Source organism: Squalius cephalus (assembly GCF_949319135.1).
Source record: "Squalius cephalus genome assembly, chromosome: 21".
Lineage (NCBI taxonomy): Eukaryota > Metazoa > Chordata > Actinopteri > Cypriniformes > Leuciscidae > Squalius > Squalius cephalus.
This window is the reverse complement of record NC_137142.1, coordinates 19,858,114-19,885,769: the sequence shown is the minus strand read 5'-3', so window position 1 is coordinate 19,885,769 and position 27,656 is coordinate 19,858,114. Positions and strand designations below refer to the sequence as shown.

Genomic DNA, 27,656 nt, shown 5'->3' with positions numbered 1-27,656 from the left:
GAAATATCTCACTTTGCATGTAATGAGTCTATATAATATATTAGTTTCACCTGTTAAGTTGAATTCTTGAAATAAATCAACTTTTTGATGATATTCTAATTTTATGACCAGCACCTGTATATATATATATATAGTGACAGCATGAGAGGTTCAGGATCTTTAGCTTTTGCAATTTCCCTGTAAACACCGCTTCAACAGTCTCTTCATATGCAGGTGTGGGTTTAATATTCAAACCGAAGGTTTTCAAAATCAAAGCACTTCAGCTCACAACAAAATAACTTAATCTTCTTTGTTTCACACAGACTTGTCTTTTCCCAGCCACACACACTTACAGCATTCTCTCACACCTTCTATTAGACCCTGCTACCGGTCTTATGAGCTGCAGCTGGAACTGCTATCTCTGGCAGCCTGGGTTTTGTAGTCCTTAATAGGCGGCCATCTTGCTTCCCTTCCACGTGTGGTGACCTGGGAGTGGTAGTTCTTAACAAGAAGCCCTCTTGCTACAGCCATCTTAGAGCAATGTATCTGCCCTCTAGAACACACCCTCTCATGATGCCACAATATGTAATTAAGAGGCTAACTGCATTGAAAATTTTCCATAGACATTTAATAGCATAGATAAACAGACATTCACTGGAAAAGCCACTCTTTTTTTATTTTTTTTTATTTAAACAATCACTATCGCTCAAAAACTAGCACTAGTTCACAGTGAGTAGTGTGTGGAAACAGGTCCACAGGGACAGCCACAGTTGGTTTGAAGGCTTCACCAGTGATTTTTCTCTTAAAACCAGAACCACAGCAGAGCTCTCTAAAGTTCCTCATAGCCTCCCCATCAGGTTTGCATGATATATAGACCAGCCTTCTTATGGCTGGGTGGTTCCTTAAAGCTCTGACAACTCGATAATGTAGGCCAGAACGGGACGGATTCACAACAGCTGTCAGTCCGCCATCAGAATTCAAAGTGGGCATCATATTTGGCAGAACAACTTCTGCTTTGCCTGAGAGAAATTCACAGTTATGAACTCTGTTTAGCGCTGCATTACACTTGGCGTCCTCGACCGCCTGCTCAATGAGCTCTATGCCAATGACTCTCTCCATCTGTGGGGATAACGAAATGCCAATGGCTCCAGTACCACAGCATACATCCAGCAGTGTGCCCCCAACACAAGCCCGATTCAGCTCCGCAACAGTTTTGTACAAAGCTTCCGCTGCTCCCCGATTCACCTGGAAGAAAGAATCAGCAGAAATGCGGAACTTGAAGCCAAGCACCTCCTCGAAGATATGGGGCTGTCCGTACAGAAGCTGATAGGGGGATTGTTCATTGCTGCAACGGGTCATTGTGCTCTCCTGGAAATAAAGAGAATCCAGCTGACAAACTGCTCCGGGACCTTGTGTGAAGTACTCCACCAGAGCAGCTTTATGGATGCCAATATCCTCAGGTCTTAGGTTTTGAGGATGGAAGTAAACAATGGCCATGGTGTGACCGGCAGAATTGGTTCTTATCGTGATTTCTCTCCAGTGGCCACCGTCATGAAACAAAATGCATGGTCGGAGTGGTGAGCGGCGTATAAAATCTTCATAGTAACTTGCAACCATGCTGTGTTTTGAAGGCATGTTCAGGAGATGGTCACCATGGACACATATTATGTTACCCGTTCTTCCATTGCCTATATAAAATCCAACAGTTTTTGGATTCCCATCTACCCCTTTGTTAACAGAGAAGGTTGATTTATTGCGGTATCCATCTCTCACTGGTGAGGGTACTATGGAAAGGAGAGGGAATCTTAAGTCCTTTGAAAAAGGGAGCATTGAATCCTGAGCTAGTTGCTTTGTCATCTCAAGCAAGATTCTGTGCTGCTGCTCTTGTTTCCACTGGAGCTGCTTCTCATAATTCATTCTCCACAAAGGAGTCACAGTGTCAGCCAGTCTTTCTTCCCAGGAAAGAGTGTGCCAGTCAGCAGGTAGTTTGGGGTTCCTTTCATTTCTTCTCTTTACAGGCTTACAGCAAGTATTGACAACACAGCGGCTGGCTATTAAATAACCGAAACATATTTTTGGTACAGTGACGATTTTTTTCAACAATGGCCAGGTTAAATGTAAGCGCATTGTTTCATATGCACGCGACATTGGTGCAGACTTCTAGCCTAGTCAGTGTCAGTGAGCCCGTGGGGTCACACGCTCAAACAGTCTAGATATATTCCGTCTCGCTATTTAAACGTGTAAACAGTCCGGTAAAACAAATATTGTTCCTTCTACCTTTTTTCCATGTGCCAACTTGACAACATTTTGATACGGCGCTCTAATGACGCTACTTTCTTTACTAGTGCGCCCACTCTGCTTTCAGACCGTAACAGTCGGTTACCGGAAGTACTACTTTTAACTTCTTTTTTTTTTAATTATTATTTTTATTTTATTATTATACTTCAACAACACAAACAAACAAGGTACATTATCAAATCTCTAAATATAACCGCAATTATTCAGAGTTAGGTTGAGCAGTACTACTTTAAACGATTTATTTTGTTTATTTATTTATTTATTTATTTTGCTATTTCATTTTATTTTATTTTATTTTTATTATTTTAAAAGTCTACTATAATCTGTAGCTATAATTACAGGTCACCATCGCGACAACCTACACCGTAAAATGTGAATAAATAAATAAAAACAATAAAACAAAAAGAAAAAGAAATTTTAGATATAAAAAAAAACTAAAGAACAACTTTATTTTGCATTGTAAAATGTATCATTGTTTGCTTTGTAAATACAAATGTAGGCCTACAGTTTTGTCAATCTGTAGTGGATTATTTTTATCATATTATATTCATTATATTCATTATTATTATTATTATTAAGGAACAAAAATAATATTGTACTAACTTTCTTAGGAGAACAAACACATTCAGATAAGCAGAATAAACAAAAGAATGAATGAAGTAAAAGAGTTATAAATGAATGTGATTTTAAAATGTATTAAATAAAAAAAAACAATAAATTAATAAATGAACAAATAAATCAAATATAATGTAAAGCACTGATAGTAGAGGAAAGTAGTTTAAACGTTACCAATAATATCACCAAACATTTCTGATATTTCTTCAGAAATCTGCCAAATGTTTTATTGTTGTTATTAATTAAATAAAGAAAATATTTAAGAGAAGTGAGCCTTTTATGGCAGATGTTTTTGTTGTAAGTTTTTTATATATATATATATATATATAGAGAGAGAGAGAGAGAGAGAGAGAGAGAGAGAGAGAGAGAGAGAGAGAGAGAGAGAGAGAGAGAGAGAAGTTGATATTGTAAAAGTTTTTATTATAAAACGGATAGTTCCAGTCCTTGGTTGAGCCGCGTTCGAAGCCGTTGTAAATTACTCCACAAACACACACCTGTGACCGCATTACATGAGAAGATTAGTATCAGGTATTACTGCGCAACTGCCGTTTGTGATTCTTTGTTGCTGCTTAGCAACCTCTTTGGAAATACATTGCTTGGCGGAGGAATAAATGTGTTATTATAACGTTATATGTTTTGTTGCTGGTGTTTATTTTATGAATAAAATAAATATTAAAATGAAAATCTTTATGGAGTAACCGTTTTATAACTCGGTTACGTTTTATAACTCCGCTCTGCGTCGTGCCTAACAACGCCCCTTAGCTGTTCTAAATCCACTGTAAAACACGGCTTCGCGGGGCTTATTGCTTAATTTTATCACAAGCAGGCCTAATTTAGTATTATTTATAATTTTTAGTTAAATATGCTAAAGAAAAGATTTAAGAAGTGAGTCTTTTATAGCAATTTATATTGTAACGTTTTTATTTAATCACAAGTAATTTATTATTATTATTATTATTATTATTATTATTAATATTATTATTATCATCATCATCATCATCATTATGTAAAAAATTTAGTAATTTTACGATAATGGGAAACCTTAGCTTACAGAGTGGACGTTCTATCCACTAGTGAAAAACTCTTGACGTTGTTGTAAACGTCATCAAACTGCGTCTTTTGAGTCAGTAAAGAGATCAGTCATCAGTTCCGCCGTCGCAATGGAATCAAACAAGGACGAAGCGGAACGCTGCATCGAAATAGCGATCGCAGCGCTGCGAGATAATGAGCGCGACAAATCCAGACGGTTCCTCGAGAAGGCACAGAGACTGTTTCCCACGGACAAGGCGAGATGTGCGTGTAATATAAATAAGTGTATAGTGGAGATCGTAGGAGGTCTGTTAAAGGGCCACCGGAAAACCTGAAGCCTGTAGTTAGACGGTAATTAAGGCCCTGAGATCTCGATCTCTTATAACGGCGAAATAAACGCATTTTCTACGTTTAAATGATCAAACTGTATGTTAAAAAAGCCACGAACCATATATTTTGTGCTCTTGGTTATATATCACTTCAGTTGGATGTCAATATAGGCCACTAACGTTATTTACATATGTATGTAATGTAATCGAACATAATATAAGGTAAATTGAAATTTAATCTTAATTATTTTCACTGATAGATAGATAGATAAACAGACAGACAGACAGACATGCGGATAGATGAATAGATAGCTAGATAGATAAACAAGACATACAGACACCAGTGCTTCTTGTTAAAATGTAAGTGCTCTTGTCCCAGCTTTACTAGAGTCTATTGCTGAGAATGGAGGACCTTCTGCAAGTGAAGAAAACTTCGGAGAACATGATGGTTTACGAAACAGAAGCCACAACGCTGAAGATCACTCCTCTGGACATGGTGCCACAGAATCTGCCAAACCATACACATCAGAGCAGCTAGATGCTGTCAAAAGGTCTGGTATTTGTTTCAGACTACTTGCTTAAAAGTCGAGGCTCTGGTCATTATTTCTGTGATGAAGATTTTGATTTATATGTGTGCATAGTGATTTCCTCACCTAATTACGTTCTTCCTAATTATACTGTGATCTGTCTTTCCTTTGGTGCAGAATTAAGAGGTGTAAGGACTATTATGAGATTCTTGGAGTCAGTAAAGAAGCCTCTGAGGAGGATCTGAAAAAGTCCTACCGAAAGTTGGCTCTAAAGTTTCATCCAGATAAAAACCACGCACCCGGTGCCACTGAAGCATTTAAAGGTATAATACATTAAACTCATGCGTTCAGCGTTTCTTCTCAGTATGGATAAAGTTTGCATGTGGTCTTCTCATTTGTTCTGTTTCCTGGTCTTCAACAGCTATAGGTAATGCTTACGCAGTTCTCAGTAACCCTGAAAAAAGAAGGCAGTATGACGTCTACGGTGAAGAAAAAGCCCACCCGACTCACAGGCATAGGACAAATCATAGAAATTTCGAGGCAGATATTTCTCCCGAGGACCTTTTCAATATGTTCTTTGGAGGTGGATTTCCAACCAGTGAGTCATGTGGTATTAGAAATGCAACATGTTAGTGGTTGTGGTGGAATACGTTCAAAATCCACAAATGTGTCATTGTGCCATTTCTGTTTATGTTTCTAGGTAATGTGCATGTGTACAGCAATGGCAGGATGAGGTTTGGCCATCAGCAGCGACCCGAACGACGAGAACAACAGAGAGAAGTAAGAGTATTCCAAGTTTATAAGAGTTTTTTGTGCAGATTTTTTACTAGTAGGGAAAGATGCCCCACTTAAGTACAGTGTGCATTTAGTTAGTTATTGTAACATATTTAGATATTAGTTTTCCATTTACAGAATGTTGATGCATCAGCCAGTGTGTTAATAATGGAAATAAACAGAAACATTTGCTAATTTAGTAGGCTAATTATTAAATGTAAAATCACCCCCCTTTTGGGGAAACTTTTGCCAAATGTATACATAACTTTTGATATCATTCCTCATAAAACATATATTTTTTTAATGTGTCATTAATATGAAATACTAAATCAACTGTTCTATTTAAAATTGTGTTTCGGCAATAATTTGTACAATTCATTTGAAAGGTACATTTATTCCATGACTTGCTTATAAACAGGCCTATGATACTTCTTTATTTGCCCATATTTTAAATGAAGATATGGTATAATAGCTTCACGGGAGGTGACAGAGATGTTACGCAAACAAAATTGCTGGGTTTTTCCATAATTTTACTCCACCTTAAAATTACATAAAAACCAAGCATGTATTTCTAATACTCCTCTGGTGTAAAAACAGGAAAATGCTAGTGGCGTAAAAGGTCAAATAAATTACATCCAATCAAATTACCTCATCTTTTGCTTTCAAAACTTACTGCATCCACACAAGCAGTGTGCATATGAGCAGAGTATGCTGCCTTAGCAAATCATGCTACATTACTGCTGTTCTCGACAATGTACATTTGTAAAAGTGGGGTTTAAGCATTTACTAGCATGAAGAACAAATATAGACACCGACTGTGCATAGAGATCGATAGAAGACTCGAACTCTCTTCAATACTCAGATATATCCTGTGTGAGTTCTGTTGTGTTGATAATGGGTTATAGCTTATACGAGCAACAATGCCAACAGTTCAACAAACAAAAATGTAATATTAAGTGATGTTCATTTTAAACACTATTGTTAGCTCTATTTTGCAACGAAATAATAGTTCCAACGAAGCCACATCAGAACTGTTGTGCGTCTCCAACTCAGCGGTGTTTCATTAGTGAGCGAATCTGCGGCTTTGAACGAATTGGAAGAGTCATTATTCATAAATACTGCCAGTTGCTTTGTTAAAGGCATAGCGGAGGATTTTCTTTTTCTGGGTGGATCATCAAGACTATTGGTCCTCCTAAGTGTCAATCATTCTGGTGATATGTTTACGTAAGGCCGTCGTACGTGCTCATGCACACGATTCACACGATGGCGTGCGCTCAAAACACAGGTTGGGGTTCCCACTGCTATTTGGAGAAATCCATTTAAAATCACTGCTAGTAAAAGTTAATGTAAGCTATTAACTCGTGCATATGTTTAATAGGCGTTCCCTCTCGGGAGCAGGTAGAGTGTTGCACATGTGCATTTTTTCAAAAAGTGGAGAGGGCGGGTCTTTTCTAAAATTCGGGAAAATCCTCCGCTATACCTTTAATGAATGAGTGACGATATGACTCACTCATTAAAACAGTGACTTGTCGCCACCTACTGGCGTGATTTAAAAGTATCACTTTTTTACCACCCCTTCATATTTCTCTATTGAACTTTTTTTATTTCAAACATTAGGCCTATCTCATAACATTTTTTGTGCCATTGTAATTGCATTCATGCCACATCTGAGCAGGATTAAATGGTGTATAAATGCATCTAGATGCAGCTTGTACCACTGCAGTGCAAATGTGGCTTTTGTTGATGATGATTTCATTTGATTCAAATTATTGATTTAGTTTAATTGAATGCTTTATTATATTAATTATATTAATGGAATATTAAGAATTTTACATAAAACATGACATAAGTTTAATAGGGTTAGAAAAACTTTGCCTTAATGAAGGTAAAAAATGCACCTGAAAATTAATTTAAGGGGGCAGATATTGTCCCTTAATGGAAAATGTGACTGCAGGGGGGTATGCAATGAGAATGTGTAATGCCCCATGGGGTATGCCACTCTAAGCAGTTTGTGAACCACAGGCCTAACTCATTTAATTGGATAATTACCCCATGAATTATATTAAGCAAAAAATAACACTAGCAAAAAATGCCACTTGGGCTCTTTTGTCTCAATTCTAGGATTTTACCTTTTCACTTCAAAATAATAACATTTTATTTTTTACTCCACAAATCTAAAAATATTAATGTCCACAAATCCTACATTCATTAATGGAAACAAAAACCTTTGATATTCAACATAATTTAATGCCATATTTTCCAGATACACAAAATGAGATCAGTTAACTTTTATAAACTGTTTTGAGTGACCAAATAGCACAAATATATAGAGATGAAATGACAAAATTAAGAAGAGCATTGTGAAATATTGTGCCATCTATGGCTAAAAGAAAAAAAAATACAATTGTTTACAGAATGTTACTTTGCATTAACTGAACTGTTATGCATTTAAAAGAATTATTCAGACTGATGGAATATAACGGCAGCTTTTTCATTCTGTCATGATGTAACTTTTATTTTAATAAATGATTTTCATTATCCAGGGTGGCCTTGCCTTGTTTGTACAGCTGATGCCCATACTCATTCTGATCATAGTCTCAGCTCTCAGCCAGATGATGGTTTCCAGTCCTCCATACAGCCTCAGCCACAGACCGTAAGACCAAATCATTAACTGAAATGTGCATTATCTTTAAAATATGATCTGGTGTGCTTGGTATAATATTATTATTATTATACACTTTTAAACTGGTGTGTGACAATACTTACTTAAAATGCTTTTTTAAAATAATTGCATGTAGAGTGCAATATTGCTGTTTGTGAATGTAAAAGGTCTGCAGAGTTTTAAAGATCAGAGTGCACAACAAATAAAGTTATTGTCTCCTAAAAGAAAGAATCGATTATGAACTGCTGAAACGATTCCTCAGCAATTCCAGTCTCACTTCCTGTTACAAATGTAACCTACTCGACCCGCTTCAAGTGGGATTCGAACTGGCATCTCTGGCATGGGAGGTATGCGCGTTATCAAGGACGCTAGAGTCGCTAGCATGCCTCTTGAAGCCAGGGGACTGAGGTTTACTCGCACAGCTCTTACTAGCTTGCCCCTCATCCCCTTAAACATCTCTCCCATCCGGGTCACGGCACCAAATGCAACCGGTCCTACTCGACCCGCTCCGAGTGGGATTCAAACTGGATTCTTGCCCTTAAACACTGTAGTTGTAGCTGAGTTAGAGACTGAATCTTCGAACAAACCGTTTTCAAAAGCTTTGATTTGATGTGCAATGTATATTAGGAGACAATTGAAGTGTTTTTTGACCTTTGATGCATGTAAACCTATTGTAGGAGACCTCCAAAAACAAAATTAGGAACCTTTAAAATAGCATTATAGAGGCACTTTAAAAGTTTTATGAAGCTCTTTATCCCATTGTGCATTTTTAGCTAGCTTTCAAAGCTTTTGTTTTCATTTTGAAACCTGAATTTTACAGAGAAATGTTTAAAGTGAAAGCAAAAACATGTTTTTTTTTGAAGAATGACGGTTGTCTTGCGGGTGATAAATATCTCTGACGTTATTGTACATTCCACCTGCTTTAGATCCATGGGCCACACAAACAGGCGACAAACTCCTACTCTGAAGGTGCCTTACTACGTTGGCGACCACTTCTCAGAAGAATATACGGGAATGAATCTCAAGAATGTTGAACAAAGTGTGGAGGATGACTATATATCAAACCTGAGAAACAACTGCTGGAAGGAGAAACAACAAAGTACGTGATGCATATGAAGCTGCTTAATAATGCGTGATGTAATAAGAATCTAAAAAGTAATTTTGCAGAATATTCTGAAAACCTAGACATCTGTGCTCTTCTTTGCAGAGGAAGGCTTGTTGTATCGGGCACGTTACTTTGGGGACACAGACTTGTACCAAAGAGCGCAGAAAATGGCAACACCCAGTTGCTCGAAACTTTCAGAAATACAGATTCTGTTACATGGACACTGAGTAGCAGAAAGTGAGTCGACGGTTTACTTTCCTTTTCTGAATTTTAGCTTGTTTATCGAGTGCGTTCTTACCTGTGGACTTTCTTTGACCGTCTGTGTTTGTTTCAGGTAGTGTCCTGTTGTGACGTCATTTGAAGATATTCGTGTACAGAAATGTTCTGTTCTCTTTGCTAAAACGGGACATTGCATTGCACCAGTTTAAGAGAAGCAAAGATAGCCCATCCTGGTGCCACAGGAGTTCGCTCTCATCTCTCCTTCAAAATTTTCGGAAAATTACAAGTCGTGGAAGATCTTAACATCTGTGAAGTAGTTTTAAATATGGATTTAAAAATGTAATGAATTAAGAATGAAAAATTAGATGATTTGCTGGTAGAGAGGAAAGTAAACTGCTGTTAAATGGTAATCAATGCTGCTAGCTTACTGCTTTTCCTTTTTTATTTACACCTCGTTTTTTCTTAAAGCATTTTTTCAACACCCATATTTGGGCTTTCTGAGCCAACTCTGAAATTTCTAGTAGTGTTTAAATCTGTTGATCTGACCACAGAAAGTCAAATGATTATGTCGGTGTCATTCAGCATTTAATGAATTGTTTTGCCTGTTGGATTTTTAAAAAGAATGTTTGAGATTTATGCAAATGGAAAATTAATTATTTATTAAATGGTGTCATACTATTTCTTCCACTTTAACTTATTTTTTTTAGAAAATGTATTAACATTAATTTAACAGTGTGTTTTGCAAAGTGTAGATTGAAGGTTCTAAAGCATAATCAAGTGCCTTGCCAGCTCCAGTCTTGTTGTATACACTCCCTGCATATATGTAATATAGGAAGGAAAAACATCCCTGCTTGAAGTTAGTGCTTAGACTAATTAGCTACTGAAATTCTAATTTTCCTGGAGATTTTCTTTTTTATATACGTATATTATATGTTCTTTCGGTTCAGTGCAACATTTTATGATTTTGTGTGTATGTATGTAATATAACATAGTTACCCAAAAGGAAATAAACAATAAGAATACATTTTCTTTTTAACAAATTTAGAGTTAAAATATAAGCATGCTTAATTTCCATACTCCAATAAGTCTGTTTGGACATACATTTCTTTTAATGTTTCTTAAATGCTCCCCAAAGGTGCATTTAACCAATCAAAAGTACATTAAAGTCAGCAATGTTGTTAAATGTTTATGATTTCAAATATCTGTTTTCTATTATAATATATTTTAAAACGTAGAAAGCTGAATTTTTTAGCATCATTACTCCAGTCTTCGGAAATCATTCTCATGTGTTGATTTGTTGCTCAAGAAACATTCCTTGTTATCAATGTTATTTTCATGGAAACCGTGATACATTTTTGTTAAGATTATTTGATAAATAGAAAGTTCCAAATAACAGCATTTAATTGAAATCGATTTTTGTAACAATTTAAGTCTTTACTGTCACTTTTATAGAGTCCTTGCTGTATGAAACTACAAGGAAAGAATTCATTTAAAAAATAAATCGTACTCGTAGTCGACACCAGGAGGCAGTCATGAGCTTCGCCGCTAGAAATCAATAAAGAAATACACGCTATTTCCTCATCAACATATCTGTTATGGGCATAACAATACATACAAAAAAAATGCACATTCAAATCATGAACTATCGTATCAAGACCTAAAAAAAAGCCTTTTTAGGTCTTGATTGGGTAGTTCTACATAGGTTAATCTTCTCTAAGCATTGATATGGATCATACCTATTCTGTGTGTGTTGTTCTGTTGTTGACAGTAATAGCCACTCAGATTTGAAATGGCAATTCCAACACTGACGTGTCGACTGCATATCCCAATCTATTTATATAGATATATATATTTATTTATACTTGCCTTGTAATTTCATTCATACTTTCCTTGTAGCTTCATTAAGCAAGGACATCCAGGCTGACTAAAAGGCCCTGAGGGTGATGCAGGTGGGCTCAGTGTTGGTGGTCAGAGTTTCATGAAATCATGAATTGAGCTGATTTTTATGGGCAGCACAGTGAAGGAAGGAGCAACAGAAAAATCCCTGGACTGCTTTGAGTAGTCGGTAACCATAGAAACACCATGCTTTTAGTAAAGAAGACAGACTCCTGTTTTGTCTGTGGTGGTCACTGATGTTTAAAGTCTTGGAAACCATTATTATCTCCAGAAGAACTATGAACTGATTGTGAATGCATTATGGCATGATAATGGCGCCTGACTGCAAAATACCGGAGCATCGAGGTTTTCTTTTCTTTTTTCTGAGGGAGAGGAATGTGTTTGATTATTAATTTCAAGTCTAACCCAGTATGCACACTGTGTGTCTCTGTGTGTGTCTTCATCCAAAACACTGTTCCATTTAAGATTTGATTTATTGCAGGAGAGGACGAAAAGGATCCCAGCTCCCAGAGGGGCCAGGAGAAACTCTGATGTTGGATAATTCTTGCTGAGATGTAGTGTTCTTTCATGCAGTTCCAATACGCTGCACAGCAAGTTTAGGTGTACAGTTACACTTAAGGTTAACATAGAGATCCGAGCCACTTATCTAGTGGACCATGAGGAGGTCGCTTTCCTTCAGTGACATTATTGCACAGATGAGTAATTTATTAAAATGTCATGCCATTTACAATTTGGCCCCCTTTTTGGGGAACCTAACCCTAAATCAACTCTAAAATCCTTCTGTAAGCAAAACTGTGCAAAGATCATGTCTGCCAGTATTGCTGCATGCATTGTTTAATGCCTTCAGCGAAGATTAATTGAGCCACTTTAAAGATTATGCTGTGTGCTTCTGAGAAAGAGAATGCTGCTGACATTTTGAGTGCAGATTTAAACTGGGGAGGAAGCATGAAAAAAATAACACCTTGCAGTGCAGAAGTGAGGATTAAAGCTTTAAAGGCAAAGCAACAAAAAAAAAAAAAAAAAAAAATCCAGAAAGAATGGATTATCAGATCTTATTATAACACATCTTTTTGGAATACTTAATTCTGATAGGTCAAAAGTGCCATCCAACAATTATTTTCTAATATTCTCATGTCATCCATGAAAACGCTGTATAGCTTACCCAGCTAACAGGGAAAGTTCACAGAACTTTAGATAACATTGTGACAAGGTTCCCTCAAAGTTGAACAAAAGTTCTCCAGTAACATTAATAGAACATTCGTTCAAAGTTAACTGGTCTTTAATAATGTTCTCCAAACGTTAGCCTACATCACACACATGTTTTTTTTTTCTCTGAAATGTTTTAGTTGATGTTCGTCTAACAGTTTTTTTAAAAAAAATATTTATGTTACTAGTTTCAGAATGCTTAAGGAACATTCAAAAGTAACAATCCCATATTGTTTGAAAAATGGAATGTTCCCTTTTTACCAAGAAAAAATGTTTTTAAAACATTTAAAAAACTGGAACTCGTTCAGTCTTGAATGTTTAGAGAACATTCATAAATAAATTTTTATAGCTTAATGGGAAGCTTTAAGCTTCTGGGCTCTTGTGTAAATGACCTCAAAGAACATTATTGTAACATTGTTGCAGCTTTTTTTTTTTTCTTTATTGAAATAGGCTTTGCTTTCTATAACTTCATTAAAAAAAATCAATATTCATATCAATATTTCATGTCAATTGTCCTGTCAGTCAGTGCTTTCTATGTCTTATGTCGTTTTGGTGTCAATATCAGGATGCATGTTTCTAGGCACTTTAAGTTTATTTGATTAGCAGACAGGATAGTGTATGTATATATATATATATATATATATATATATATATATATATATATATATATATATATATATATATACATATATATATTTACATCTGAAAAAACTGCCACCTTGCATCAGCAAAGCCAAAATGAGACCAAAAGTGAAAAAACATATCAGTATTATTAAAAATCACTAAAGGCAATCATAGAAGAGTATGAGAAATCTGGGACTTTTCAGACTCATTGCAGATGAAAGATTGAAATGAGGCAGGGTAAGTGCAGGATTTGCCTTCACTGCAGCATATCAGTTGCAGAAGTGACACTGTGCTGCAGAGCTGCATGGGATATGCTGAGAGGGGGGAAAAACTGCACCCGTCCTGATCCGTGCCGTACAACATCACCTCTAAACATTGATGTTTCTTTCTTAGAGCATGTGAGAGGAGGAGTAATCCAGAGTCAATGTGTCTCCTATGTCTTTTCCTGTCTAGCTCATAGAGTACAGTAATGCGGTGCTGGCAACACCAAAATGGTTTGTGAGATGTGAGAACAGAGAACATGTGTGTGTATATATATATATTTGCACTGTTTTTTTAAAGAAATTAAAGAGCATTTTTCATGAAAATGTTTTTACTTTGTGGAATTTACATATTGTTTTACAATTTGTATACAAATATATATATATATATATATATATATATATATATATATATATATATATATATATATATATATATATATACCCAAGGGCGTAGATTTGGTTTGAACATTGGGGGGGTTGAAGTTTGGGTCCCCCACAAATTACGCCCCTGTATATACCCCTGCATGTTGTATGTCACGTATGTTGAGGTTTGCATTGCTTGCCTACAGCATATGTTCTTTCATATAAATCAGGTGTCACATGTATGAATTGAAACTACAGCTAGTGACAACCATAGCCATGGTAAAAAAAATGAGCATTTGAAACCCCCTGTGGGGCTTTCAGGGTTGAGTTACGCTATATGCTGACATATTCACACAGATAAACAATGTCATGTGTGCTCTGTCAATTGTCCTGTCAGTCAGTGCTTTTTATGTCACATCGTTTTGGTGTCAATATCAGGGTGCACGTTTCTTGGCACGTTTAATTTCGTTCCGATAAAACATTGGATTTGGTCTATAATGATGCACTATATCAAACCTAAGGTGTATTAAAAATCAGAATACACACTTAAATAAATGGTTTCAATCCAAGGTCCTTGTTAATGTGAACTGGTTGCTTGCATTTGGTTAACAGATTCCATTACTTAATATTCTGCCATAAGCAAAGAAATAATACGATTTTCCCTAATAAAACTGAATCCCTGCTGCAAATGAAGGTGTAGCGAATCATTTTATATTTCAGGTGAAGCCAAAACAAGCTATAATTTATTTTTTTCAGTCTATTTAAAACAAAATGCAATAAACAAAAAGTAGGAGGTATCTAAATAATCGTGTCTAAATAAATGGTTAAATTTATGGTATATGCCAGGTCTACTTAAAGAAAAAAATTATAGTGTTGGCTAGATATCACTTGTTACTGGGGAAGAGGCAATTTAGGTTTTTATAAAGAAATATTTATTAATTTTAACATTAAATTGGTTGCATGAATGATTAAATTATTCACTCATAAAGAGACTGGCTGAATTTAAATTAGCATACTAGGCTACTATTTCTGCAACATAATATATATCATATAGTGTGCTGGTCCAAATTCAGTCAGTCACTTGTTTTGTTCATGAATGAATCGGCTTTTGAAACAAATCGGTTGAGTGAATGATTCAATAACTCAATCATAAAGACTTGGGCTGCGTCCGAAATCGCATAGTTTTCAAAGTTCGTATTTACAAGTTGGGAAGTCCTAATTTATTGTTAAATTTAAATAGTAAATAAATTGTTTGAGATTTGCATCATTTTAACTAGATCCCATATAGGCTAAAGAAAACTATGATATTATCTAGCCTATTTTTATAATTTCTTAAAAAATTGTTTTATTTTTTATTAATGTGATAAATATTCAAAGTCTTGAATTGTGGTCTGAGGATATTTAGTTTAAGGGATCATGTAAATTACAAAGGTAGCCTACCATTATTCCTTAGACACCATTAGTCCACCAGTTCTAGTTACATTCTTAACACAAATGTAGTGATTTAATGCCTTTTTTTAATTTTATAAATTTTATATATATTTTTTTACAATTTTATAAAAAAAACAAAAACAAGATGAAACATATAGAACATAGTAATCTTGCGTTAATTTTTAAAAGGAAGTATTTTTATTTCAAAAACGATTGGCAGGGAAAAGTGTGGCATATTTTGTTTTATGGTTATTTTCACTTCTCAGTGGTTATGGGCTAACTGATATCCCGAATGAGTATTTAATGTGAAAATAACTGAATTTAATGAAATTCCGAACGTGCATTTACTGACAAGCTTGATAGCAGCAGCACTTCGCGTCTTCATCTCTCTCTCTCTCTCTCTCTCTCTCTCTCTCTCTCTCTCTATAGAGGGAAGACGCATCCTGTAATCAGGTCACACTTCACTGTAGTCTCAGCATCCGTCTCTCGTCCTTTAAAACAGAGGAATCGAGACATCAGACAAAATGGTGTGGATGAATGATCTGGGATGTGTTCTCGTCCCGTTGCTGATGCTCGTACGGTTTTCCGTGCAGGTGGACGTTAAGAGCGGGAAAGAAGCTGAGAAAACGGGGAATTTCATGGAAGATGAACAGTGGCTGTCCACCATTTCCCAGTACAGTCGCAAGATCAAGCACTGGAACCGCTTCAGAGATGTGAGTTGTCTTTAAGACGATGAATGGTGACATTACATGACTGCTTTAGCTCGTATCAATACCGATGGTTTAGATTTGTTAGGAAGTGTTAGGAATGCGGGACAGTGTTTATCCTTAGACAACATTAGTCCTTCAACATTCCCTAAGAAATCGATCTTCTTTTGAAAGCAGTTGCATTTAAGATGATAAAAAGATCTTGGGAGACAATAGGTTGAACTGTTGAGTTCATGCTGTAAATGTAGTAAAATGCTTTAAATGAAGACTTTAGACAAATCTTTGGATGTATTTTGCATAGCCAGGTAAAATGCTCTGAAGATGCTCAAATCTTCAGTCAAACCCTAATTGGTAACAATGTACCATCTGTTGTTGTTTGTTTAATTGACAATAGGTTTGATTACAGTATAAAGCAGATTGCATAGAGTGTCATTCATTGCCCAGCCGGTGGATGTGATGTAATAATAGGCAACTTTAATAATTGATTAGGACTTCACATGTATTCAGAGGGAGATTTATGGATTGCTCAATCTTGCAAAGGTTATGTTGTAGCATGTGTCACTGTACAGGTATGTTATTTGATCCTGTATTTAATGGTATTTCTTTATGAATATGCATAAAAATAGTCAAAAATCAATGATTATAATGAATGTGCAACACAATCAGAATTAGGTAAAGTGATGATTGATATTAGGACTTCATGTTTATTCAGTTATTTTCTGTTGAGTTCTGCTCCAAATGAAACATTAAACCGGCCAGCAGAAACTGATTTATCTCCATCAGTGTTTGGCTGGCAGCTATTTTTACCCTTCTAGAACTGGATTAAGTGTATAACTCCTTAAATGATTACGTAGAAAAACATCTAAGCGAACCAGGAATTTATCAAAATATGGAAATGAAAAGATTAAGTGTGAATTAGACTGGGATTATAAATAGATGGACACAGCATTTCTACATCAGTGGCTTACATTCAAACTAGGCCCTGCAGCAGACTCTGTATCCTCCAATCAATGGATATTGATCACACCATCTCACACATATGAATAGCAGAGGAGCGATGCTTGTCCGACACATGCCGCGGTTGTTTTGGTGGGAGAAAAGAAAACCAAAAGAGCTTTTAGGGGAAACAACTCAGCCCTTTTACTGTCTCTGGCTTAACCATCAAATTAAAATCCAGGTTGTTCTTGAACTGTACTTGGGGTGACACTTCAGTTGCACTGAATAGAACTGGCCCATGACATGCTGTCAGCTGTTTTGTTTGGGTTGTCATGTCATTGCACAGACCTTATAGTGAATGTTTAATACAAATGAGTATTTTTTCCCTTTAACTTTCAATGTGTGCAAGATATGACAGAAGCGGGACCCATTGAACAAGAAGATCAGAAGATGCACTTAGCACTGGTGCTACAGAGGTTGAAGGTTTTGTAGCACAGGCCACACAATTGTAGCACAAGTATAAAACATTACAATCTCTGAAAACAACCACCAGTAGTGCAGTTACATCACTTAAACAGGCATGTGACTGACAAAGGACATTAGTGTTTCATAAAGGGCAAACAAAATACAAACCTTAACAAGAAATGCTTTCAAGACAAACATTTTATTTATGTGGAAATATGGCAGACTGCAGGGACATAACACCTCCGGATTAACATTAAGTACATTTTTTTAATATATACCAATATCACTAATCCAAATCACAATCCAAACAACATCCATCCGTTTTGGTTGAGCACTTGAAAATACTGCTTAATTTTCACCGGAAGACAAAAATACGCAAATTTGACTTCTTGCTAAGCTGAGGAAATGGCAAAGAGGCAACTGCATAGGAATATGATTGTTAAGCTTGTTTGTTGGGCTGCACAATTCAGCCCAAAATTTTGTTTTTATATATCGATATGACTCATAATAATTATGAGTTTTATTACTAAATACATTTTTTAAACAAAATAAGAAATATTACTACTGTAATAACACAAACAACAAACTATCACTTCACACAAACAAGCAGCTCTGTTTCACACACGCAAAACTGTATCGCACACATGCTACTGATTATTTTGTACCGCGTTTGACATATATAGCGAACTGTACAGCCCTGATTAGAATCAATATCAAAATGGATTTATTAATGGTTTTATATGATGGTAAACACATGCTAGTGCTTGAAAACAATTTTTTTTTTTTTTTTTTGAGATAGCAAGGATTCGCACCAGAGACAGCGACAGGCCCTCTGACACAGTTCAGTACCTTTTTAACAGTCACCTGTTATCTTTGATCAGAGACAGAGATGGAACGGATGTAGATCCTGAAAGTTAATCTCTCTCTGAACTCGGCTTATTTCATTTTTAAAGTGTTGCTTGTGACAAAGGCAAATAATCCAAATTGATGTTGGCTTTCAAAGTCCTTTGAGGTTCTCACAGCAGAATAATGATATAAATCACGCGAACACTGATGAAAGCAGCAGAACATGAAAAGCCCATGACATTAATATTTCATGTACATTTTGCATTCCATTTTTGGTTGATTCTATCATTTGTATTTTTTAGATAAATTAGATCATTGTAATGATATTTTATTGAGCATTTCCTCCTCTTTAAAAAACTAAATAAAATTTCACATACCATTGCAACCACACAGGCCTATGGTGGTGAGAAACTACCAGACTATAATATATCGGAGCATACAGGTATATTTAGTTCCTTTTCAGTCGTTCACGCTCGACGTAGTCCCAATCAGTCGACACGTCGACTACGTCTCCGTTCCCTCCTTCAGGGAACGAGGGTTACATATGTAACCGAGACGTTCCCTTTCAGTCGTTCACATTTGACATAGTCCCAATCAGTCGACACGTCGACTACGTCTCCGTTCCCTCCTTCAGGGAACGAGGGTGACATATGTAACCGAGACGTTCCCTTTCAGTCGTTCACGTTCGACGTAATCCCAATCAGTCGACATATAGCGGTATAGCGGAGGATTTTCCCGAATTTTAGAAAAGAACCGTAGAAACTTCGCGACTGAGGCATCAGTGGGAAGCCCAACCTGTGTTTTGAGCGCACGCCATCGTGTGAATCGTGTGCACGAGCACGTACGATGGCCTTACGTAAACATATCACCAGAATGATTGACACTTAGGAGGACCAATAGTCTTGATGATCCACCCGGAAAAAGAAAATCCTCCGCTATACCTTTAATTACCCTGTCAAACTCAGATGGTAAAAGGTTCACTTGTCACAAATTAAATCACACTCATTTGACTTATATTTGAGGGCTTGGGCTAGGGGTAGGAAAAAGGACCAAAGTCTTATTTCACGATTTAAATAAATGTCATAATATAGTTTTAATATATAATATAATATATATATAATATAGTATAGTTTTTGTTATTTTATTTTATCTTTGTTATTGGTATTGATCAGAAGAACAAAGATGCAAGTAACAAACAATAGGACAAATACAATAAAACAAAGATACAAATGAAATAAGGGTAGAGTAGGTCTATTTAATGGTAGCATTCAAGTAAGAAATAATACAGAAATTGTATTAGAAATTGTTACTAAAGTAATCAAAATTCAAATCAAAAGTATTCACTGTATGAATTAAATACACACTGATTCTTATTAAAGCTACTAAAGTTATTCAGTCAAGCTGTGAGCAGTGAGTGATTTTCTTTTCTTTTGTTGTTTGGTTAACATTAATGGCAGCAACAGGTAATGCACAGATTGACACACATTGATCCTATTGACACACATCCGATTTTGTTTACATTCAAGTTATAACTGACTGCGTTTACGTGAATATTCGCCAATATGGCTTTTTGACATAATCGTGTGTGTATTTGACCGTTGAAGTCTAATAAGTTGCAAAAGAGATCTGAATTCGAGATCACATGCTGTCTGAGAGGCAGCTTTCTGTGAGTGCGCTTAGGGGTCGGGATAGCGCGTGAGTACTGCATTGAGACATTGGTTGACATTGACATCTGAAAACATCCTATCTATGGAGAATAGTTAGTTCAAGGCTACATACAGCACATTATAATTTGCTCCCATCTGGGAATCTTAGTGAAGTATGTCAGATTCTCATTTTAGCAAACTGAGTGAGGTCCATTTGAAAAGTCATTCAACATAAACGTTTTCATTTGGTTGATTGATTTATAATGCTTGATACTTTTGAGACTTCCAAAGTATAATACTTCAAGTTCTATTCACATTGAGTTATTCACTTTATTTTTTAATAACAGTAGCTGCATTAGATATGATTACATTACAATCTGATAAATTCTGACTGCTGACATAGACTAGAATCAGTACCACTTTTGTCATGCTCTCTTATCTATTTCCATACAAGTGGAAAATTAAATCTTATTTCATGCTTAGTATTTAAGACCAAATATACTGCAAGAATGTAATAGACTGGGCAGTTTAAAATGACAAATCCCCGTTGGACACAATTATATTCACCATTGCCTTTGCCACATTAATTTTGAAGTGAGCTATATATCAGATTTTCCCAACATTATGGTCTTCATAGAAACGAGATATGATAAAGAATAATTCAAGAGAGTAAAAAAATGATATAATGGATCAATTCAGTGCACATTTACTCGCTAGACTTTTTTTTGCTAATAAACATCTTGTGGAGTTATATGTTCACATTCATTATCTGTAAACACTATTCGAGTTGCTGAGAGTAAATGGGTCTGATTGCACCCCACACACACCAACAGTTAAAGAGAGAATCCAGGAGTGAGTCTGTTATCTATTCTACTGAAAGTAAACAAACAAATACAGTGGCTGGCAAACCCACTCTTACTCTCCCCCCCTTCACAATGTAGAAGAAGCTCATTAAAAATCAGTGCTTTCCCTCATTCCAGAGCGCTGTGTCGGCTTGCACCTGTTATTCCGCCACTACATTTTTAATGAGGAAAAATGTTTCGAGCCTACACTGAAAATGGTTTTCCATTTAACCATTCATTGCCATTTCATTTAGAGTGCATTTTCTTTTTCATTCAGGGTGGGTGGAGGAAGCCTGTTCTTTGTGATTGCTTTAGATGTGTCTTTTTCTTAATTTATAAAATTTTCTCTGTGGATTAAATGTTGAATGCATTAGTCTCTTTTTTAGACAGAACTCTGTCGAAGGCTTCGTTTGGCACCGCTAAGCAAGTTTGTGTTTGTCGCTGATGAACGTAGTTTAAAATAGCCTGGCAGTATGCAAATGCATCGCTATTTGGCTGTCAAATTGTCAGTGAGTGATCTCATCTGACTAGCCGAATGGATGTGCATCTGCAGAGAACCTCAGCGCTGGCCCGTCACAGCTCCAGTCCATCAAGATTACTCTTGGAGGTGGGAATGTCCTCACAACTGCCAGAGATAGCATATGGTCCATAACTACGGATAATGCAGTTTAAGATGATACACCCAAATACCCCATTAAGCTCTCAGCCATGATAAATCAGCATTCAGTGCTCTCAAATGCAAAACATTACGCTTTTTTTTGGAACTCAGTCGATGCATGTTTATGCACATCTGTAACCCTGGACCACAAAACCAGTCACATGGGTCAATTTTTTTGAAATTGAGATTTATACATCATCTGGAAGCTGAATAAATACGCTTTCCATTGATGTATGATTTGTTATGATATGACCGAGATACAACTATTTGAAAATCTGGAATCTGAGGGTGCAAAAGAATCGAAACATTGAGAAAATCGCCTTTAAAGTTTTCCATTTATGTTCGCGAATGTGCTGCATTCACTCACAAAAATAAATGTTTTATATATTTACGGTAGGAAATTTACATAATATCTTCATGATTTTTGGCATAAAAGAAAAATCGATAATTTTGACCCATACAATGTATTGTTGGCTATTGCCACAAATATACCCGTGCGACATGTAACTGGTTTTGTGATCCAGGGTTACAGGTTGTCACTCTCAGCCTGAACTGAGACTCAACAGGCTGGATTGTCTGAGGAGGAGGTTGCGGGCCTGCGGGACAGGGGAAATTGAGTGCGGTAGAATGGCTGTTGAGAAAAGCGAGTGAGGGCATTGCAGCAGAGTGTCTTGGCTATAGGCCAGGAGTGTAGGTGGGCTTTAATTGAGTGGTGAGAAACTGGCCTTTCATCATTCTGCTCCTGGGGTCTGGGCCTTTCTTGCTGAATTAGACTTTTTATCTGGAAAGTGCAGGTGCCGTGAGTGGCATACCCAGGCTAATTTTCGGAGGCTTTGGTCCAGTTTGAGGCATGAAATGGGTCTTACAGCTCTTTTAACATGTCTTTTTCCTTCCAATATGTGCTAAGGAATGAGTGCTATCTTACATTTCTGTCACTCTCTTGGCTGTTTCCTGCAGCCCCTGGGAGTTTGGGTACCAAACACTGTGTTCTCTGAAGATCAAGCTGACTTAGTAAAACCACAGAATTATAAAAGGCTTTTGCTCTGGGCATCCAGTTACAAATACAACAATAACAGTGTTATTTTTGCCCCCTAAGACTGCTCATCATTGATGAAGGTGGCATTTATTTGAAATGTACTTAAAATAAGACATGCTGTTTTTTTTTTTTTTTAAATGTCCAGTTTAAGTGACTTGTTTTAAACTCCATTTAAGTTCATTTTGCCTCCAGCGGTAATGAGGAAGGATTAAGCCTAAAGAGCTCCATAAATGTATGGAGGTAATATGAACTGTCAAGCCTGTATTCCCCTATAACCCCCAGCATTTGAGTCCTTCATTTCTTCCGTTCTCAAGCAGAGGAAGCCTTATTGACTGCTTCTAGTGTCAGGTTTGCTCATTTAAAGGCAGCACTTGCCTGCGCTGTTTTGTTCTGCCTCACTTTCAGAGCTGTCAGTTGGTTCCTTACAATCGGTTGGAGTGTTATTGACGCTGAAGAGGCCAGAAGATTGAACATTACTGACTGAAGCAGTTTTTCTGGGCACATTGGAGATAATTTGACACTCTAATTTGCATTGAGAAAAATCTAAAATTTCTTCTAATGTGTGTTATATAATTTCTGCACTGCCTATCTGCATGCTATTGGTCTGACTACCATAGTTCTGCCCCAAACTATTAACAAATTTAATTTAATATATACAACAGCTAGTTCCAGTCCTCGATTTTGCCGTTACAAAACGAGTGCCGTTACAAAAATACTAATACAGACCAACATCTTATGAGTGAATGTATTCACAAAATAAGGTGAATAGATTCACTCATAAGATGAAAATCTAAATTGAGGACTGGAACTAGCTGTTATATATATTAAATTACATTCACCTCAATAGAACACCAAGGATGATAACTATAACTATATAACTATTCACCCTATTTTGCAAAGCGAAGTTAGCTGTTTTCTGTGAATGTGCAAGACGTTTGATTCATTAGCCGCTTTAAGTTAATAACTAGAAGAACAACAAAGTGAAGTAAATGGTAAAACTATTTATGCTACAAACCAGTGTGTTTATAATTATGTTAATACATTAAAATATTATGGAAAGAAATACCAGTTTGCAATATCAAGCAGTATAAAGAGCTGTTTTGTACAGCTAAAAATATATTTAAATACATTTTTAATAATCGTTCTAATCAGAATCCCCACATCTATAAGAGCTTAAGCTTTTAATGCGTCAGACAACATAACTGAAGAGTGCGCAATCTGCGCATATAATAAACAGAATGTTATCATGAGTCGATGTGAAGAACGCTAATATAGTTATCGTTATAGTTATCTTAATAGCTACCGTTGCCTTTACTCCAGTAGTGTAGAGTACCTGGCTGAAAACCATAAGTAAAAGTAGAGATACCTTACAGCAAAAATGACTCAATTACAAGTTACCAATTCCAATACCACATGATTAAAAGTCTGCACCGGCTAAACATTTCTAATATCTACACCAGATGTGAGTGGCGCGATGTGACAAAAGACAATAGAACCCATTATAATCAGTGGTGTTGTATACACTGGATGCAGCGCAGTGCGACGCGACACACCTAAACTGATGCCGTATGACGTACTCCGGTCCAAGCACTCGCGATACTTCTCATAGGAAGGACAAATGGATTTGCAACGCTCGCTTTGTCGGGTCAAGTGTAGACAGGTTCTAGCGTCAACGGTCGCGTACAGTGTAGACATAGGACCCTATTTTAACGGTGCAAATGCACTTAGGGCGTGTCCGAATCCACTTTTGCTAGTTTAACGACAGGACAAATGGTCGACGCACCCGGCGCATGGTCTAAAAGGGTTGTCCCTATTCTCTTAAAGCTACAATATGTAATTGTACGCCACTAGGGGTCGCTAACCTAATGGTTGCGATTGCTAATGAGAGACAGATATCAGCGCCACACGCGAGTCCCGCGGATATAAAGGAATGAGGACATTTCATTCTACTGAACTACCCGCAAGTGCTGAATTTCTACTCAAACTGGTCAGTTTATGTAACAAATTAAAATTGGTCTACACTATCATACTAAACTGCATTTGAGTGTGTTGAAAATTATAATGTTATTCTATGTGTTTGTTGGCTGTATGAGATTAGCAGTAACCTAGATCAACATTAGAAAAACATACTGATCATATTCTAACATTTCATCATTTTGAGCTATATAAAATTCATTCGTTTTATGTACATTTGCTCACCTGTCTAATAAGTATGCAAGAGCGGTGTCTCTGTCAAGTCGTGAAGCTCTGTCAAGTTGAAGTTTGTCGCGGACCCGGAGGTCTCGGCATCTCGAAAACGCCACGCCGATATTGATCCTCGTTTTATTTCTCCTTTTGTCCCAAAGTCTGCTTGCCATGGTCCATAATGTTTGAACGAATACATTACTCATTGAACTAATTGCATTACTCATTACATTAATTGCATTACTCATTACAAATGTATATCTAGTAAAGAGTACTTATACTTATTTAAAAAAGTAGAAAGGAAATGTTGCTAATATCTTTGATACTCAGTCAAAGTATAAAGTAACCAAAAAGATTCTGTACAGCAGCTAATTACATTTTTTCAAATACTTTACACCACACTTTACTCAATATTATCTTCTTGTTTATTGAACTGTTGTTTAATACTTGAGCACTTCATTTTGTTCCAACCTGGGGCACAAGTTGGCAAACTATGATTTATCATGATAAGTAAATAGCTGAAATTGTTAAAATTATAATGTGATCTCATTGTCCATCTGTGCGTTATCCATTATAGAGTATTACAGTGCTGCGGATCTGCTGGGCATTTGTGCTAGATGGATCACTTCATCTGTTTACAATGAGTCAGGCGTCACAAAGTCAAATTATTAAATGTCTCGTGCATCAAAGTGCACATGGTAACCTCTTATGTGTCTCAATAAAGATAACTGTAATAAAAGTCATCATGAAGCATTCACCCTCAGTTATATGTTTTCACTTAAATGCATGAGTCAGTAACAAATACTCTTAGGGCATTCTCACTGAGAAATCAGCACTCTCTTTGGAGTTCTTTCCTGGAGGATCTGCCTGCCGCTCTACAAAAACCCTTACAGAATGGCAGGCCAGAGTTTTTTCTGCACGTGGAAAGCAAGGATGTTCACAGTCAAGAGAGGGGAGAGGGGGGGGGGGGGGGGGGGAGGCAGTGATGGGCTGTTAGCGAAGCTTTTGATGTTCCTGTATGTGGTTAATCTGAAAAGCCCAGTTGGAAAAGGCCCTATGCATAAAATCAAGTGGGAGGCTTGTACTTGCCTGTCAGCTATAGCCATGGTGTGACAGTGAAAACATTGGAAGCTTCCGATATAATACAGTATCTGTTTTTCCCTTGATTTTTTTAGCTTGTGGAACACGACCGATTAGATTCAGAGTCAAAGGAATAGATGTGTGGGCCCTCAGCTTCATGCACTGCCTGGGGTGTTTATGAACTGTAAGGAGCCTGCGTGATTGCCAGCAACACTGGGATGTGATGAATATGTGGGTGTGAGGCCATTGTGAGGTCCATCCGGCTTTAATCAATTAAGGAAGGCTGCTTCTCTGTGCGCCTCCAACAAGGAGTCGTTTTGAGCATTCCAAACTTGTCAAAGCAAATCTCTAGTATGTGTGGAAACAGAAAAGGCAAAATAGAGACAGCCAAACTTGAATCCCCTTAAGGTTACAAGGCATGACATGAAATTAAAGAGACAACAAGGTGAGAGGTCACACGCTGAAAGCAGGTTGCCAGGCAAAATAGTGACAAGGGCTGGCTCCTAAAATGAAATATAGTAGAATGACTTTTTCAATCACATGATGAAGATTGTTGTTCAGAAGTGCTTCAGCTCATTGAGTGTATAATTTATTACTTGTTGTATCATGTAATATTTATTCTGTTTGCCGTGGGACTCAAAAGGCATTTTCTCAGGATAGTCCTATGCTATGACTAACAACAAAACCATAAAATACACCAAAAATGCAACATAAATTAACAAAAGTAATACATTTTATCTGTGCGCTGTAATCGAGATCTTTAGAATCCATACGATTGTGAGGAACAGACCCAAATTCAACCCTTTATTCTCCGATCTTCATCTCTATTCTCAGCAGCAACATTAAACGTCAAATCCCACTTTCCTTATAAATAAATAAAAAATGCTGCCTCAATAAGCTTTACGACATGTTTTATGGCAGTCAAACGCTTATGGGCTCCCCTTCGTCACAGATTGCAACATGCCGTGTTTTGGGAGATGTGTGTTTGAATGTGAAATGTGCGCTTTCTCATAGTGGATGGGGATTTTCGGCGAATAATAACGCTAGCTTAATGTATTAAGACAGCGTGATTAAAACATAAAATTCAGTAAACTTATTGATGATGCATATTAAATATAGACAATCAGATGAGCTCATAACACGAACGTAACCCACTAAATTGCATACCCACTAAATCTGTGGTAAAATACTTAACTTGAAACTGTTGCATTCAGATTCGGGGTTCATTTTCTTGCCACATAGCATGCTTCATTATAAGGTGTATACTGAATTTGGTCCTCCATTATCATTGTTTTAATAAATTACGCATTTTCTTTATAATGGTTTGCTGTGGGATAACACTTAACGTGCATAATATCAAATGCATCATCAATAAGGTGCATACTGAACACTGTAAAAAGTGAACAGTTGGATCAACTTAAAAAAATTACTTCAATTGGTAACACCTAAAGAAATTAAGTTTTCTCAACTTAAATTATCACGGAAAACGTGATAATTTAAGTTGAGAAAACTTAAATTCTTTAGGTGTTACCAATTGAAGTAATTTTTTTAAGTTGATCCAACTGTTCACTTTTTACAGTGAATTTGGTCTTTTAACATCATCACTATATTAGAACTTAGTAAAAAGCTGATTAAAATAACAGTTGGACAGTGGAGGAAGGCATTGTTTTGCCTTCCAGGTGGGCGTTCATATAAGGTTGACATCACGTGAAAAATATGAATTGAAAGGTAAATACGTTAGATTTGTGTTCCCTGATGCCTTTATGCTGTGTTTCTGTCGCAGATGTTTTCATAGCAGCAGCAACAGAGGAGCACAATAGTGCATATGGCATGTAACTGTCAAGTATGAGTGAAAAAGACAGATCCAGTTCACCCGCCAACTGCTGCTTGAACACGCACGCCCATGCATGTGTGTATCACTTTTTATCTTCTTCTC

At 36.6% G+C, this 27,656-nt stretch overlaps 3 protein-coding genes across 4 annotated transcripts in view; 2 read left to right on the top strand and 1 right to left on the bottom strand.

The window, feature by feature from the left end:
* Window positions 1-212: 212 nt before the first annotated feature.
* trmt2b (tRNA methyltransferase 2 homolog B) lies at window positions 213-2,353 on the bottom strand. Its single transcript, XM_079856356.1, has one exon. It carries the CDS (start codon window positions 2,125-2,127, stop codon window positions 679-681), a length of 1,449 nt encoding a protein of 482 aa, XP_079712482.1. The 5' UTR covers window positions 2,128-2,353; the 3' UTR covers window positions 213-678.
* Window positions 2,354-4,001: 1,648 nt separating this feature from the next.
* Window positions 4,002-10,215, top strand: dnajb12a (DnaJ heat shock protein family (Hsp40) member B12a). 2 transcript variants are annotated; one of them, XM_079855543.1, is made up of 9 exons: window positions 4,002-4,185; window positions 4,630-4,801; window positions 4,955-5,100; window positions 5,199-5,375; window positions 5,478-5,557; window positions 8,095-8,204; window positions 9,140-9,312; window positions 9,421-9,555; window positions 9,657-10,215. In XM_079855543.1, the coding sequence occupies exons 1-8, from the start codon at window positions 4,053-4,055 to the stop codon at window positions 9,543-9,545; spliced, it is 1,116 nt and encodes a 371-aa protein (XP_079711669.1). In that variant the 5' UTR covers window positions 4,002-4,052; the 3' UTR covers window positions 9,546-9,555; window positions 9,657-10,215. The 2 variants fall into 2 exon arrangements, with proteins under 2 accessions (XP_079711669.1, XP_079711668.1); XM_079855542.1 differs by having other exon boundaries at window positions 9,653-10,215.
* A 5,536-nt stretch (window positions 10,216-15,751) lies between these two features.
* spock2 (SPARC (osteonectin), cwcv and kazal like domains proteoglycan 2) overlaps window positions 15,752-27,656 on the top strand; it is a 35,522-nt gene continuing 23,617 nt past the window's right edge. The window contains exon 1 of the mRNA XM_079855761.1: window positions 15,752-16,033. Coding sequence (XP_079711887.1) covers window positions 15,845-16,033 — 189 coding nt within the window. The 5' untranslated portion in view covers window positions 15,752-15,844. The remainder of the gene's footprint in view (window positions 16,034-27,656) is intronic.